This window comes from Mustela nigripes, chromosome 11 (genome assembly GCF_022355385.1).
Source record: "Mustela nigripes isolate SB6536 chromosome 11, MUSNIG.SB6536, whole genome shotgun sequence".
Classification (NCBI taxonomy): Eukaryota; Metazoa; Chordata; class Mammalia; order Carnivora; family Mustelidae; genus Mustela; species Mustela nigripes.
In genome coordinates, this window is record NC_081567.1 from 13,882,594 (window position 1) to 13,900,061 (window position 17,468).

The 17,468-nt window shown below is 44.8% G+C and overlaps 1 protein-coding gene across 5 annotated transcripts in view; it reads right to left on the reverse strand.

Annotated features, from left to right (window-relative positions):
• Positions 1–17,468, reverse strand: part of CALN1 (calneuron 1) — a 486,412-nt gene that overhangs the window by 170,597 nt on the left and 298,347 nt on the right. For all 5 annotated transcript variants that reach the window (XM_059414742.1, XM_059414746.1, XM_059414744.1 and 2 more), the window contains one exon: positions 559–671. In XM_059414742.1, the coding sequence (XP_059270725.1) occupies positions 559–671 (113 nt within the window). The remainder of the gene's footprint in view (positions 1–558; positions 672–17,468) is intronic.

Below are 17,468 nucleotides of genomic sequence, written 5' to 3' on the forward strand. Positions count from 1 at the left end.
GCACCTTAATAATTTGAACGTAGATATTTGAAATGTCCCAAGAGATTTTACAAGACAGAAATAGGAGGAAATTGAGAAACATCAAACACAAATTCTTAGGTAAAACCATTCTGTTCTATTAAGGACTAGGGTATCGAAAGCATCTAAACACATGAGACAACCCGGCCATCCTCTCAGCAAAAGGATGTCTTGGAACCAGGGATAGAACAGGACTCAGGCGATACCAATGGCATACTTTCTAAGGATCCCCAAGAAAGAAACATTTGTGACTCAGAAGGGGAGGAATATCAATTCCCCCAAATGTAAAACTATTTCTGGTATAAAGAAAAATTAGGGAGACAGGCTGCTCATCCAAACTTCAAATGAGTATGGTTTTGATACTTTGTTCGGAGAATCTAGTATGGACCTCCACTTAGACTTCCGGTTCAAGGAACGTATGTCACTCTAGCCCAGAAGAGATGGTCACATGCTAAACAGAAGCTCAAGAATTCAGAGTCAAAAGTTAGTCCCAGGCATATGTCTACTGCCAAATTTAATTTAAAAAAAAATTGTACTCACCTGCCAGAATATGCTATCTATTGTGTTTCCAAGAAAACCATCGCGACCTTCTGAAGACACCAGTTTGGGGCCAAGAATTGTCATGAATTCATCGAAGTCCACCTGGCCATCCCCTGGAAGAAGAAAATACCAATGTGAGTTGAAATGCTGTTGAAATGGACCTGCTGCACCCAATGAAATAAACATCACCACGCTTTTCTTTTTCCCATGACCTCAATGGGTGAAGAGCTGGTGGCATCAGAGAAAATTGCCCCACATTCTTAAATACCACTGGGAACACAAGATACTGGCAATATCAGTACATCTAATACCACACATTTGGAGTTATTTTCCAGTATTTCCATATCTAAATGCCCAGCCAGCACTCACTCCCCACTTAAATGGCCACCCCTCACACCTGCTATACCTTTGGGACACAAACCGCCTAGCAGTACACATGATGGACACAAACACCTCGCAGTACGTGTGACAGAAAGTACAGCTTTCCCCCGTTCTTCCTTCCTCCTGTCACACACACACTGAGACACCAAGTCCTTCACCTCTTCCATGCCTGTGCCCGCTCTACCCCTCTGGTCAATTCAATCTCCAGGCCCTTCTAGAAGACTGCGGTGGGAAAACGTCTGCAAGGATTAATGTACCTACTGATAACTACAACACTAGCGGAGTGGCTGCCTGCTCTCATGCTCTCACCTTCACTCTCTCTCCCACACAGAAGTTTGCCTCCCCAAAAGCATAGCTGATGATGTTTTATAAATGTCCACGGCGTCTTTGACATAAGGAAACCACTTCAAGATGGCATTCGAGTCCCACTTTGTCCTTCACTGTCTTTTGCTCCCCGCCTCTGAACAAAATGCCCTGCTACTGCCAAACCCCATGCCCCGTACATCCACCCAGGATGCCTTCCCCACTTGTCGACCTGATGAACACCATCTCGTTCTCTAAGATGGAACTTGAATATTGTGCTCTCTTTTCGGTTTTTCTGACCCTCCTCTCACTAGCCAGCATGGTCTCTCCCTGTACCCTCACGTGTGTCTGTCATAGAACTTATCAGCCTGTAACTCAGCCACCGGTCTGCATGCCTTTTCCACACCTGCACTGTGAGCTCTGCAAATTCGGGGACCCAGTCTGAAACTTCTTTGTACATCGCCCACAATGGCGGGCACTCAGCACGTACTTACAGAATGAATGAATGATACCCCTTGCTTGTTTTCCCTTTGCTCAACTCTGCATCTTTCATCTGACACTAGATGAAAGTTTAGTGTCGGATCTACCTTAGATCTGACACTAAAAGGTGAACTTGAGCCAACTCAGATGAAAACAGACCTTCAGGGTACTGTCCAAGCCTCCATGACTCATCAGTGTGGCATTCTGCGCCCTTAGAACTGCTCAAGAGGGCGTCTCCACCAAGAGCGCACCACATGTTGGCCCAGCTGGTGCAGACAGCCCAGGTGTCTGCACACAGGTTTGCCAAAGTGTACACACATCGATCAACTCCCAGAGGGCAACCGCCTTCAAACAGCCCTCATTCCAAACCTACTTCAAAAAGCTGAGCAGATGTCATCATCAAGATGCCAATAATTTAGAAAACGAAGTCCAGAAACATGTTGCAGTATAGATGAAAAAAAAACCTGAGGGGGTAAGGGAGGAGTGACAAATCAGTGGGAAAGGAAAGATCTAGCACCAAATGGGTTCGGCCATCACTGGGCTACTGAAGGTCACTGGTTTACCCCTCACCATTCAAAAGGAGAGAGGATCTAAAAGTTCACCCTGAAAATAAATAAATTAACGAATTAAATTCCACCTTCAAATATTAATTTATTAAATCCCATTCTCTGGTCATCATGAGAAAGCTAATCACGCAAAAGTGAGGTACCATCCTTCCTCTCAAATTAACAAATACTTCTAGAAAGAATGCTGCTCAATGTTCATAGAGATACAGGGAAGAGATGGGCTCTCTTGTGCCTTCCCGGGACCCTCCCCAGATACCAATGGACAGTATTTAAGATGCTGTGACGTGCTGCAGTCATCCAGTCTCTGTGAAAGTGGGAAATTGGAAGGTGTAGGAAAAGGAGAAGGCCCCGTCTTCCTGGTGTTCACAGTGAGCTAGCTCCAAGGGGCTCCGAGGCTCAGACAGACACACGCTTGGTAAACACTGGCACTGACCCTCGGCTCACCCCACATCAGCCCGGCTCATCTGGAGCTAGATGGCCAGCGCTCTCAGCCTAGAATACACATTCTCTCAATCGGGTGAAAACGGATTCCTGGGGGACAGACGATCTTAGATATCACAATGGTCCGTGGCTCTCCGTCGGGCCACAGGACACAAGCAGACTACGGAACATCTGTGCTACTAACATTTCACAGCGCCGGGCAGCTCGGGAGACCAACGTCTGAGCAGGCTCCCGGTGCTGAGGCAGCTCCGAAAGAGGCGGCGGCGGACGGGGGTGCAGAAACAGTGGGCAGGACCATGCCCAAACACTGTGGGTGCCCTTCGCTAGCGCTCTGCCTGGAATGTTGCTCTGTAAAGCAGAGGGCATCATCCCGATGTCACCCATGGCGACGTCCAACAGCTCACAAGGGTGAGGCAGCTCGAGGGCCTGGATCTCGTTCTACGAGGTCCCAACGAGACCGTAACTGAAACCGACCCAGCGGGCCGCACCACGGTCACAGCCGGGACACGGGACTGACTCTGAACGGGCCACCTTCCCGGGAGGAGGAGGGAGGCCACCGCGTCTCGGAAGCCTCCCCCAGGAGCACCGCGGTCCCGAGGGTCCACAGGGAGCTGCTGCCGGAGGCACTGGGGACGGCTCACAGGTGGGCCAAGAAGCGACAGCGGACGCGCAGCAAGGAGGGCCCGTGCGGGGAGCAGCCCGCTCCCTGCTCACAGGCTCGGCCGGCGAGGACGTTCCGGGCCAGAGCGCGCAGGGCCCGATCGGGAAAGCCCGCTGCGGCCGGGGCGAGCGCGGGCGGCTCGGCCCAGGCTCGGCTGCCGGCAGGACCTGCCGCTCGCGGTTTCCGAGGGCTCGGGAGCTTCCGACGGGTTTGTCAACAAAACGCGGTCCCCGAGAAAGGGACGAGGGGCCAGTGCGGAGGCGGAGGGGGAGACCGAAACCCCCTCAGGTCGCAGGAGCTCAGCTGGCTGGTCGCCAGACCGCCCCGCGCCCCGACAGCCCACCCGGAGCCCGTCGAGACGAAACACCGATCGTCCTTATGCGCGATCCGCGTCCAGGCTCGACCCCAGGGGCAGGAGCTTCTCCCTTCCGCGACGGTCTCGGTGCGGGGGACCACGACGACCCGGAGCGCACATCGCGTCGGGGACAGCCGCGCTCACCCGACCGACCCGGCCCCGACGAGCCCACCCGGAGCCCGGACAGAACCAGAGCCGCGGCTCCGGGGCAGCAAAGCGACCCGCGCCGGGAGGCGGGACCGGCCACGTGCGGGAGGACCGGCCGCGGGGCAGGGGCGGCTCCCGGCCGGCGGGGCGGGGCCCAGAGTCCGACCGCGTAGACGCGGCTCCGCGGGGGCGTCGCGGCCGGGGCGGGGCGGGCCCTCGGGGGACAGCGCGGTCTCGGTCCGGGGTCCCGGGAGGACGGGGTCTGCGGGCGGCGGGGCGCGGGGACACTCACCGTCCTCCTCCGGGGAGCGCGGGAGCGGCGGGTGTGCGGACTCCGGACGGGCGGCGGGGACGGAGCCGCGGTCCCAGGCCGGGAGCTCGGAGCCGCGGGGACCGGAGCCGGGAGGGACCGACGGCTTCTCTCCGGGGCTGAGGAGCGGCCGAGCTCTCGGGTTCCACTGGGAGAACCTGGGCGGCCGCCATCTTTATCCTCCTGCCCCGCTCTACGGAAAGCGCTCAGGGAACAAAAGCTCCAGCGCGAACCGGAGCCGACGACTTAGCCCCGCCCCTGGCACGGCCGGTGCAATTCCGCCTCCCGCAAATATTTTTGAGAATCCCTGCAACAGGCCCCTCCCCAAGAAGATCAGCAAAAACCCCGAGCCAAGACCACGTTTACCGATCAGTGAGAATTGGGAGAATCCAGAGCTAGGGGAAAACAACACAGAATTCATGGCTTTTCCCCCCATGATTCTTTAGTCTAAGTTAAATTTTTAAAATTCTTTTTCTTACTCTATTTTTAAGAATTTCTCTTCTTTCCTATTTTAACCTTTTTCTATTTTATCTTTTTAAAAATCTTTTTAAATTTTCATAGTTATAGTCATATTCTATCCCTTTACTGTATTTAACCTTATTTTTGTATATATGTAAGATTTTTTTTTTAATTTGGGATACAATTTCTTCTAATAGATCAAAATATACCCTAAATCTAGTACATGGTTTTGTTCTAGTCTCCAGCCTGATCACATTCCTTCTTTTTTCAATTCCTTTTTTATAATCCTTTTTCATTTTCATCTTTACAGTCATATTCCATCCCTTCATCGTATTTATCCTTATTTTTGTGTATTTATATAAGTTTTTCTTTCTTTAAAATTTTCAGAGGTAGTTTCTTCTAACAGACCAAAATACCCTCCCCCCCCCAAAAAAAATTAAGTCTGTGGCTCTGTTCTATTCACCAATCCAATATTTTCTTTTCTGTTTTCCCCCCTTTCTTCTCCCCCTGGTTTCAGGTCTCTTTTGATTTGATTAGTATACATTTTTCTGGGTTGGCTGCTACCCTTTAAGTATTTTGTTCTCTCACTCATCTATTTTTATCTGGATAAAATGAAAAGGCAGAAAAAGTCATCTCAAAATAAATAAATAAATAAAAGAACAAGAGGCAGTACCAAAGCCTAGGGACCTAATCACTACGGACACTGGTAATATGTCAGAACCAGAGTTCAGAATGATGATTATCAAGGTGCTAGCTGGGGTCATAAAAAGCATGGAAGATATTAGAGAATCCCTTTCTGGAGAAATAAAAGAACTAAAATCTAACCAAGTTGAAATCAAAAAAGCTATTAGTGAGGTGCAATCAAAAATGGACGCTCTTACTGCTAAGATAGATGAGACAGAAGAGAGAATTAGTGATATAGAAGACCAAATGTGAAGAATAAAGAAGCTGAGCAAGAGAGACAAACAACTACCGGACCATGAAGGGAATTTGAGAGGTAAGTGATACCTTAAGATGAAACAATATTAGAATAACTGGGATCCCAAAAGAAGAAGAGAAAGGAGGGCAAATTATAGTAGAAAATTTCCCTAATTTGGTGAACGAAACAATTATCAAAATCCAAGAGGCACAGAGAACCTCCATCAAAATCAATAGAAATAGGTCCATACCCTGTCATCTAATAGTAAAACTTACAAGTCTTAGTGACAAAGAGAAAATCCTGAAAGCAGCTGGGGGCAAGAGGTCTATAATCTACAATGGGAGAAATATTAGATTGCCAGTAAACCTATCCACAGAGACCTGGCAGACCAAAAAGGACTGGCACAATATATTCAGAGCACTAAATGAGAAAAATATGCAGCAAAGAATACTATATCCAGCCAGGATGTCACTGAAAATAGAAGGGAAAGAAATAAAAAAAGGTTCCAGGACAAACAAAAACTAAAAGAATTTGCAAACATCAAACTAACCCTACAGGAAATATTGAAAGGGGTCCTCTAAACAAAGAGAGAGCCTAGATGTAACACAGACTGGAAAGGAACAGAGACAATATACAGTAACAGTCTCCTTACAGGAAATACAATGGCACCAAATTCATATCATTCAGTAGTTACCCTGAATGCAAATGGGCTAAATGCCGCAATCATAAGACACAGGGTATCAGAATGGATTAAAAAAAAACAAGACCCATTGATATGCCATCTGCATGAAACTCATTTTAGACCCAAAGACACCTCCAGATTTAAAGTGAGGGGGTGGAAAACAGTCTACCATGCAAATGGATGTCAAAAGAAAGCTGGGGTGGCAATCCGGGGGTGGAAAACAGTCTACCATGCAAATGGACGTCAAAAGAAAGCTGGGATGGTAATCCTTGTATCAGATAAATTAGATTTTAAGCCAAAGACTATTAAGATGAGGAAGGACACTATATCATACTCAAAGGGTCTGTCCAACAAGAAGATCTAACAATTTTAAATACCTACGCCCCTAACATGGGAACAGCCGACTACATAAACCAATTAATAACAAAATCAAAGAAACATATCAACAATAATACAATAATAGCAGGGGACTTTAACACCCCCCTCACCGAAATCGATCATATAAGCAAAAGATCAACAAGGAAATAAAGGCTTTAAATGACATACTGAGCCAGATGGACATCACAGATCTATTCAGAACATTCCATCCCAAAGCAACAGAATACACATTCTTCTCTAATGCACATGGAACATTCTCCAGAATAGATCACATTCTGGGTCACAAATCAGGTCTCAACTGGCACCAAAAGATTGGGATCATTCCCTGCATATTTTCAGACCACAGTGCTCTGAAGCTAGAACTCAATCACAAGAGGAAAGTTGGAACCCAAATACATGGAGGCTAAAGAGCATCCTACTAAAGAATGAATGGGTCAACCAAGAAATTGAAGAAAATTTTTAAAAATTCATGGAAATAAATGAAAATGAAAACACAACTGTTCAAAATCTGTGAGACAAAGGTGGTCCTGAAAGGAAAGTACATAGCAGTACAAGCCTTTCTCAAGAAACAAGAAAGGTCTCAAGTACGCAACCTAATGCTATACCCAAAGGAGCTGGAGAAAGAACAATGAAGAAAGCCTAAATCCAGCAAGAGAAGAGAAATCATAAAGATCAGAGCAGAAATCAATGAAATATAAACCAAAAGAACAGTAGGACAAATCAACAATACTGAGAGCTGGTTCTTTTAAAGAATTAATCAGATTGATAAACCCCTGGCCAGACTTCTCAAAAAGAAAAGAGAAAGGACCCACATGAATAAAATCGTGAATGAAAGAGGAGCAATCACAACCAACACCAAAGAAATACAAACAATTACAAGAACATATTATGAGCAACTATATACCAGCAAATTTGACAATCTGGAAGAAATGGATGCATTCCTAGAGACCTATAAATGACCACAACTGAACCACGAAGAAATAGAAAACCTGAACAGACCCATAACTAGTAAGGACATTGACGTAGTCACCAAAAATCTCCCAAAAAACAAGAGCCCAGGGTCAGACGGCTTCCCAGGGGAATTCTACCAAACATTTAAAGGAGACCAAATACCTGTTCTCCTGAAACTGTTCCAAAAAATAAAAATGGAAGGAAAACTGCCAAACTCATTTTATGAGGCCAGCATTACCATGACCCCAAAACCAAAGACCTCATCAAAAAGGAGAATTGCAGACCAATATCCTTGATGAACACAGATGCAAAAATTCTCACCATAATACTAGCCAATAGGATCCAACAGTACATTAAAAGGCTTATTCACCACGACCAAGTGGGATTTATTCCAGGGTTGCAAGGTTGGTTCAACATCCACAAATCAATCAATGTGATATGATACATTAATGAAAGAAAGAACAAGAACCATGTGATACTCTCAATAGATGCTGAAAAAGCATCTGACAAAGTACAGCATCCTTTCCTGATCAAAACTCTTTAAACTATAGGGATAGAGGGCACATACCTCAACATCATCAAAGCCATCTATGAAAAACCCACCGCAAATATCATTCTCAATGGAGAAAAACTGAGAGCTCTCCAACTAAGGTCAGGAACAGGGCATGGCTGTCCACTATCACCACTGCTATCCAACATAGTACTAGAAGTCCTAGAATCAGCAATGAGACAACAAAAAGAAATAAAAGGCATCTGAATTGGCAAAGAAGTCAAACTCCTAACTCTTTGCAGATGATATGATACTTTATGTTGAAAATCCAAAAGCCTACACTCCAAAACTGCTAGAACTCATGCAGGAATTCAGGAAAGTGGCAGGATATAAAATCAATGCAGAGAATCAGTTGCATTTCTATATACCATGAGGAAGATAGAAGAAAGAGAAATTAAGGAGTCCATCCCATTTACAATTGCACCTAAAACCATAAGATACCAAGGAATAAACCTAACCTAAAAGGCTAAGAATCTGTACTCAGAAAACTATAAAGTACTCATAAAGAAATTGAGGAAAACACAAAGAAATGGAAACACATTCCATGCTCATGGATTAGAAGAACAAATACCGTGAAAATGTCTATGCTACCTAAAGCAATCTACACATTTAACACAATCATAATACCACCCATTTTTTTCAAAGAAATGGAATAAATAATCCAAATAATTTATATGGAACCAGAAAAAACCCTGAATAGCCAGAGGAATGTTGAAAAGGAAAACCAAAGATGGCAGCATCACAATTCCAGACTTCAAGCTCTATTACAAAGCTGTAATCGTCCAGACAGTACGGTACTGGCACAAAAACAGACACATGGATCAATGGAACAGAATAGAGAGCCCAGAAATGGATCCTTAACTGTATAGTCAAATAATCTTCGAAAAGGCAGGAAAGAATGGCCAATGGAAAAAAGACAGTCTCTTCAACAAATGGTGCTGGGAAAATTGGACAACCACATGCAGAAAAATGAATCTGGACCATTTCCTTACACCACACACAGCAAAAGATCAAAATGGATAAAAGACCTCACTGTGAGGCAGGAATCCATCAAAATCCTTTAGAAGACAGGCAGCAAACTCTTCGTAGAAACACACCAAAGACAAGGGAAGTAGGGGCAAAAATGAACTCCATCCAGATCAAAAGCTTTTGCACAGCAAAGGAAACAGTCAACTAAACCAAAAGACACCAACAGAATGGGAGAAGATATTTGCAAATGACATAGGAGATAAAGGGCTAGTATCCAAAATCTATAAAGAACTTACCAAACTCAACACCCAAAGAACAAATAATACACTCAAGAAATGGGCAGAAGACATGAACAGACATTTCTGCAAAGAAGACATCCAAATGGCCAACAGACCCATGAAAAACTGCTCCACATCACTTGGCATCAAGAAAATACAAATCAAAACCACAGTGAGATACCACCTTACACCAATCAGAATGGCTAAAATAATTCAGGAAACGACAGGTGTTGGCGAGTATCCAGAGAAAGGGGAACCCTCCTACACTATTGGTGGGAACACAAGCTGATGCATCCACTCTGGAAAACAGCATGGAGTTTCCTCAAAAAGCTGAAAATAGAGCTACCCTAGGACCCAGCAATCACACTACTGGGTATTTACCCTAAAGATACAAATATAGTGATCTGAAGGGGCACATGAACTCTAATGTTTATAGCAGCAATGTCCACGATCACCAAGCTATGGAAAGAGCCTAGATGTCCATCAACAGATGAATGGATAGAGAAGATGTGATATACACACACACACACACACACACACACACACACACACACACACACACAATGGAATACTATGCAGCCATCAAGAGAAACAAAATCTTGCCATTTGCAATGACATTGATGGAACTAGACGGTATTATGCTGAGTGAAATAAGTCAATCAGAGAAAGACAATTATCATATGATCTCTCTGATATGAGGAATCTGAGCGGCAGGGCAGGGGATTGAGAGGGGAAAAATGAAACAAGATGGGATCGGGAGGGAGACAAACCATGAGAGACTCTTAATCTCAGGAAACAAACTGATGGTTGCTGGGGGGTAAGGGGTAGGGAGAGGGTGGTGGAGTTATGGCCATTGGGGAGGTATGTGCTATGTGAGTGCTGTGAAATGTGTAAGCCTGATGATTCACAGACCTGTACCCCTGGGGCAAATAATACATTATATGTTAATTTAAAAAAATGATTCCCCTGCCTTGTTTTTTCCCCCTCCTGTTATGGAGCAAAGGGAGATAGATTCCTATAGGCCCACAGTTGCAGAAATAGTCCAGGGGGGCCCCCACACCTCTCTTAGGATTTTCTCAGCTCTGGCTCCTGATATGTGGGTATGTAGAACATTTTCTACAGATATTCTATAAATACAGACTCTTCATCCTGATGAAAAGCTCAACCCCAGTCCAACCAGTAGTACAAGTTTCTATTCAGATTTAGATGAGAAAACAGATCCTAGTTTAATGGACAAAGAGAACTGGGAACACCCCATAAGCTACCTATGCTGCTCCCAAAAATGTGGCCCCCATGCCCCCCCCACACTCTATCCATCCCAGAGAAATGAGACAAATAGAATCTCAGAGAGGGGTTTTACATTAAGTCCCTGGTATGAAAACCAGCCCCAGGCAGAAGCAAGGTCTTAAAAAAGTCAGATGATGTTCGAAATACCTACCTTTGACTGAGCACTCCCACTGTGGTGGGCATTGCTTACAGAAACATCTGTACACTAGTTCACTGTAGGCTTCCAGCAGCCCATTTTCCCAATGGGAAAACTGAGGCCCAGAGAGGTTCTGTAGCTTGCAGAAACTCAACAGGGAACAGAGCTGGGATTCCACCCCAGGAATGGATTTCTATGTGTGCACTTGGACACACTGTGGGCAGACACCTGGGCCTCCTCTCGGGGAGCAGGGCCCCAGTTGGACTCTGTCTGGGACACTCTTTCCCCTGACCCCAGCATTGCCTGGCCTGGACTGTTTCGGCTGCCTAGGATATGGCGGCAAAGTGAAATCCAAATTGCTCCCTCTGGTCTAGCTGGCGGGCCTCAGGTTAACCATTAGAGGTCTTTTTTAACCATTTAAAAGAGTCATCGTCTGTAAGCAGGATTTCTTTCTTTCTTTCTTTTTTTTTTTTTTTTAAATGAGTAGTTTAGGTCCAGAACTTTTTTTTTTTTTTTTTAAGATTTTATCTATCTATCAAAGGGAGAGAGGGGGAGAGAGTGAGCACAGGCAGACAGAATGGCAGGCAGAGGCAGAGGAAGAAGCAGGCTCCCTGCTGAGCAAGGAGCCTGATGTGGGACTCAATCCCAGGACACTGGCATCATGACCCTCAATGAGCGGAAGGCAGCTGCTTAACCAACTGAGCCACCCAGGCGTCCCAAGCAGGATTTCTTTAAGACATGCAATATACCAGACTCTGAGCTCAGAGCTTCGTACTTATCTTGTCTGGTTCTGTGCCAGTGTTATGAACAGATTCTCCTCTTCCACACTTCCCCCATGAGAAAATGCAGGCAGGAAGGGGTTAAAAGTAACTAGATCGTGTCCACACAGCTAAGATACGCCAGTCAAGAGACTCAGCTTGGGACCCATGAGACTAGCCTCCGCGTTGTCCCAGCTCTCCTATGCATCAGAGATGCCGGCGTTAAGTCCCAGCATCGGCTCGCATTTGTCTGCAGACTTCGAGAGTACCATATGTCTTCCTATCTGGCCACTCAGGAAGGAATTTAGTGGGAAATTGGGTGAGATGGCCTTCAGGGGCTTTAATACAAATGACCCTTGCCTAAAAGCCATTTTTTCCCCCAAATGGCCATTCTGCCTGTGTTTTGGGGGTCTTGGTGATTCTCCTTGGATGGTCAATTCCCAGAGGACCCAGGCCTCTCACATACAGCCCTCCAGGCCTCTGAAACCCCATCCACTAAAAAGAATTACTGTAATAAACAAGGTCTGTCCAGGCCTGGCACAGTGACATCAGACTGCCATTCTGGATTCTCATGCTCCCAGGGACAAGGGTGGGCAGCTTCCCTGACCTGCCGCGTTTCACGGACCATAGCCGACTGAATGCAAAACTCTCTTGGTTAAGTTGCTTCTGGAATCTCGAGCAAGCAAACAAGTGCAGCATGGAAGGGTGCCGTTCACTTCTACCGGCCTCATCCTTCCTCCTCAAGCTTCCAAACATCACGATCCACTTAGCAGGAAGTGCAGGAAGCTAACCTGCTAGAGACTGTGTGCTGTTGCTTCCCACTACCATGTAAGTCAAAGGAGTGCACTTGAACTAGGGCAGGAAGCTGTTGCGGGGGGAGGGGGGTCAGAACTATACAACATGCATTAGGAACAACCAGCTGAAACACTCACAATGGGGTGAAATAATAAGAAAAAAATAGATAAATAAAGACCCGGGGCTTTCTGGTGGTCTCTCTCTCCACTAGGATGCTATTGGCTCTCATTGGTCGTCAAGGTAACCCCAAACCGACTGCCACTTTGCCCCTGCATTAGGCACTCTTTCCAATGCCCTCCAGCTGTCTCTGCTTGGCTGCTCAAATCAGGCAGCAGCTCCAGCCAACCCTGGCCTGTGGGTCTTTCATACATGGCACAAACACCAGCCCTTATATTCTTTAAACTCCAGCAAACACAAGCCCATCTCTAGAAGCAGATCTCTGGAAACATCTTTTGCTCAAACTGAATGAGAAACACCTCCTCCTACTCCAGGAAGGTTAATTAATGCTCGGAACCCACCATCAACTCTCTCCAATGAAATTCTTTTGCCTAATACTTCAAACCCAACCTCTTATAAGGGGTTAGGGACTGAACTGTACCACCCCCCAAAACTCGTATGTGCAGCCCTGACCCCCCAACAGGACTGTATTTGGAGACAGGGCCTTTAAGGAGATAACTAAGGTTAAATGAGGGCCTAAAGGTGGGCCCTGATCCAATGGGATGGGTATCCTTACAAGAAGAGGAAGAGGCAGCAGGAGAGCATGCACAGGGGGAAGGCCACAGGAAGACACAGCTGGAAGGCAGTTGACTGTCTACAAGCCAAGGACAGAGTTCCCACTGGAAACCCATCCCTCCAACCACCTTGAACTCGATCATCCTAGAACTGAGAGAAATCAGCTTCTGTTCCTTAAGCCCTCTGGTCTGTGATACTTTGTTCTAGCAGCCTGAGCTAATGCATAAAGAACAGTGGGCTCTTAGGAATCTTGGCGCTTACAGTATTGTTCCTGTGTTTGGGAGCTTAAGTTGGAAACCTAAGAGTAGGTTCCTGATATCTTACATTCTACATAAGAGGGAGGAGGAGAAGGGAGCTGGAAAGGAAGAGTCTAACAGCAGAACCAAGAAAGAGGGAGAGGGGACCAAGAAATCAAGGGAGATGTTCAATAAGGGGCATGTAGTTAGTCTCCAGTGATGTGAAATGCCAGAGGGCCAGGTAGGGTGACTGGTGAGAAAGGGACATCGTATGGCTCTTTACTGAACCTGGGGTTGTGGCAGCAAAACCTGACAACAGCATCAGAAGTTTTACACAGAAGGGACTCAAGAGCAGCAAGCTGTTTGGAAGGGGTGATATATACTGGAGATCTCAAGACCTGCCCCCAAGTTCTTGTTAAGAGGACTCCCAGGACAGCATATAGTTCTACTCTTGACTATGATTTTTTTACGGCAAAAGAATATAAAAACACAATCATCAGGAAGGAAATATGCACAGGGTGAAGTCTGGAGGAGACCAGGAAGAAGCTTCCAGAATCCTCTCCCAGCAAAGTCAACACATCTGTATTAACCCCCCCAGCATTGAGTAGTGACAACATGTGTGAAATCCTGTCTACTGGGAAACCTTAGAGTGCCAGTGTTCAAGGTTTCTACTGGGGACTGCTCATGTAGGTCCTCTGTGCCTGCCATGTACTAACATTCCAGACTCCCAGAAGGAAAGCAGGTGTTGGCCATAAAATATATCATACATAGGAACAGTTTGACCACAGCGAGCCACTCTTGATCCGTTCTAGGTATGATGGAATCCCTCCCTGGATCCAATTTCCTGGATGCTATTTAAGGGTTAATTAACCTTAAAAAAAAGGGGTTAATTAACCTTGCAAGGATAGTCCACCATGTTAGCCCCTTTGTGCACTCTTAAGTTCTTGAGCCATTGAGCCAAAGTCACAGAAATTTATCAAAATCAAAATTTCCACCTGGAGTAGGAAAAGATGCTGGGTTCTCGTGATTCAGAGTTTCTAACATAGATATTGCATCTGCTGGTGACACAGGGAGCTCTTCCTAGATCTGAGATGCTTAACTCTGTGCAGCACCATGGCCATCATTTTGACGGGACTAGCACTGTTCCTTCATTCCCTGCTTCTATTCATGGAATTTTACAGCCATCAAGCTCCTTTTCTTAAAGATCTATTTATTTGAGAGAGAGAGAGAGAGAGAGAGGCTAAACAGGGGGAAGGAGCAGAGGGAGAGGGAGAAGCAGACTCCCCACGGAGTGGGGCTCGATCCCAGGTCCCAGGTAGACGCTTAAAAAAATGAGCCGCCCCGGCACCCCTCCTAGTTCATGAATCATCCCATCCTCACCCCACTGGTAAAAGCAGAACTGAGGCCCAGACAACCCAGAGCAGCGTGCCTGCTTCCAGCAACCCAGCATCTGAAAAGCCAGTGTCCCCTGGGAGCAGAACACCAAGCACAAAGTTTTCACCAACATTAGATAATACAGGAAAATGAAAACATAGAAAGATACTTTTATTGACACTTTACATTAGAATGAAAAATATCAACTGATCACAGCAGAATAAGGAAGTCAAGGGTGTGAACTCAGAGGACCTCACCACTGTCCTCCCGGAAATGTGTGTTCAGGTGGGAAAAGAGACAAGGAATCACACGACACGTGTGTGTCTGGCATTGAAAAGGAAATTCTGCAATAGTAAAAAGAGCAATTTGATAAGATCTAGGACAGTGGTCTCCACAGTGAGAACAAAGCAAAGGATGTTCAAGAACATTTGTGGGGCCTGAAAAAATGTTACATGCTCCATTCATATCTACTTGTGTTCTTTCTTGTTAACTACCAGGTTTGTGGGGGGTGTGTGTTATTAAGTCTAAAATACAATAGTGGAATAATGCCTATACATAGTGTGATACACAAACAAGAAAGGGCAGGGTGCACACATGAGAAAGGGCAGACAAGAGAGGTCTCTGTGTACTGGGAAAGCCAAAACCTGCACATTTTCAACTTTCTACTTAATGTATTACTAATTAGTATACCCCTCTGTGTTACTTAAAGATAGAATACTAATGTATTCATTTTATGTAGGCAAACATAAATGTTATTTGGAAAATATATTAGGGGGGGCAATTGCAGAGACAACTGTACAAATAATGTACAGACCTAACTTACTCTAATAAAAGAGGGAGCTGAGTTTGAGAAGTCCTTTTTGGATCTCGGATATGGAACATAAGGAATAGCATGGAGGGCATTAGGAGAAAAAAGGAAAAATAAAGGAGGGGAGATGGAGGGGGAGATGAACCATGAGAGACTATGGATGCCGGGAAACAAACTGAGGGTTTAGAAGGGAGGGGGTGGATGGGTGAGCCCAGTGATGGTTATTAAGGAAGGCACGTATTGCATGGAGCACTGAGTATTCTACAAACAATGAATCATGGAACAGGTCATCAAAAACTCATGATGTACTGTACGGTGACTAACATAACATAATAAAAAAGAGAGAGAACAAAAAATAGAGGGAAATAAGAGAGAAATGAAATGATGAAAGAGAAAATGACAGAGATGAATGACAGAAATTGGAGACTTGAATTTCATAAGAAAGAAAAGCAGGAGAATACTCAAAAGTATCATAAGAAGACATTTTCCTGAGCTGAGAGAGCTTAGACTACCTGATAGCCCACCAGTTAAGAGTTAGATGAAACTTAGTAATAGTTGCCATGCATTCTGACCAACTGCAGGCCAGGCACATTGCTAAGAGATTTGACTCACTTGTTTCTCTCAACAACACTGAAAGGTAGAGATAGGTGTCACCATTCACCTAGGCAGGAAGGAGGTCCAGATAATGTCACCCATACAAGATTGCTCCACTGACTGTAACAAAACCCAGGCTTGAAACCTGGTTGACCTTGACTCCACAACATTTGCTCTTTGCTTTAGGCCATGTGGACTTTCAAAATGATAATTTAAGCAATACAATTGCCATTACTAAGTCATCAGCTGTATACTGAATGCTGCAGCAAACAAACACTACACCGCTCAAATAGTTGTGAAACATTTATAAATACAGGAATATATGCAAGATTACAGAGAGAACATCAACTAACTCTCTACAGCTGATACTAGGAGGCCGTATTTTCCCACCCAAATTCAAAGAAACAAGGACTTAAGAGTATTTAGTATTGAATCAGAAATCCCTAAATGTCTCTGCAGCTGAAAAACACTCTTCCTGATCAAAAAAGAATATAAAGCCAATGGAAAAAAGAATACAAATTCAAGATAAATTTTAAAGGAAATAACAAGAACATTACATATCTCAAACATGTAGGGATTAATCCAAGCTTTCCTCAGAGGTAAATTCAAAGCATTAAAAATAATTTCAGTATTTTAAAAGATTGTAGAAAAACAGGAAAGAAAATACTCAAAGAAAAATTTAGAAATGAAATTAGACATAAAGATAATGGGATAAGATATAGTAAAGTTGGAGTGAGGGCAGATTTAATTAATTGGAAAATACACATATACATACATATGGTAACCAGTGTATAAAAAAGAAAAGAGCAAATTTCTTGGGAAAAAAAATATAAAACACATACATTACTGGCATATCAAATCTAGAAACATTCAAATAAAGTTACAACTGAGAAAAGATATGTAGCAACAAATGTAGAAGAAATAAAAATCATGAAACACTTTGTATAAAGCTAATACATTTTAAAAAGAAACTTTATCGGGAAACTAATGCTTTTAAAAAATTTTTTGTTGTTTTTATCTGAATTTCAGTTAATTAACATACAGTGTAATATTAATTTCAGGTGTACAATACAGGGACTCAACACTTCCATACAATGTCTGATGCTTATCACAGCAAATGTGCTCCTTAACCCTCATCACCTAATTTCACCCATCCCACACCCTCCTCCCCCCTTGTAACCATACTCTCTATACTCAAGAGTCTGTTTCTTCAACAGACTCTGGCGAGGATGCGGAGAAAGGGGAACCTCCTCCTACACTATTGGTGGCAATGCAAGCTGGTGCAGCCACTCTGGAAAACAGCATGGAGGTTCCTCAAAAAGTTGAAAATAGAGCTACCCTATGACCCAGCAATCACACC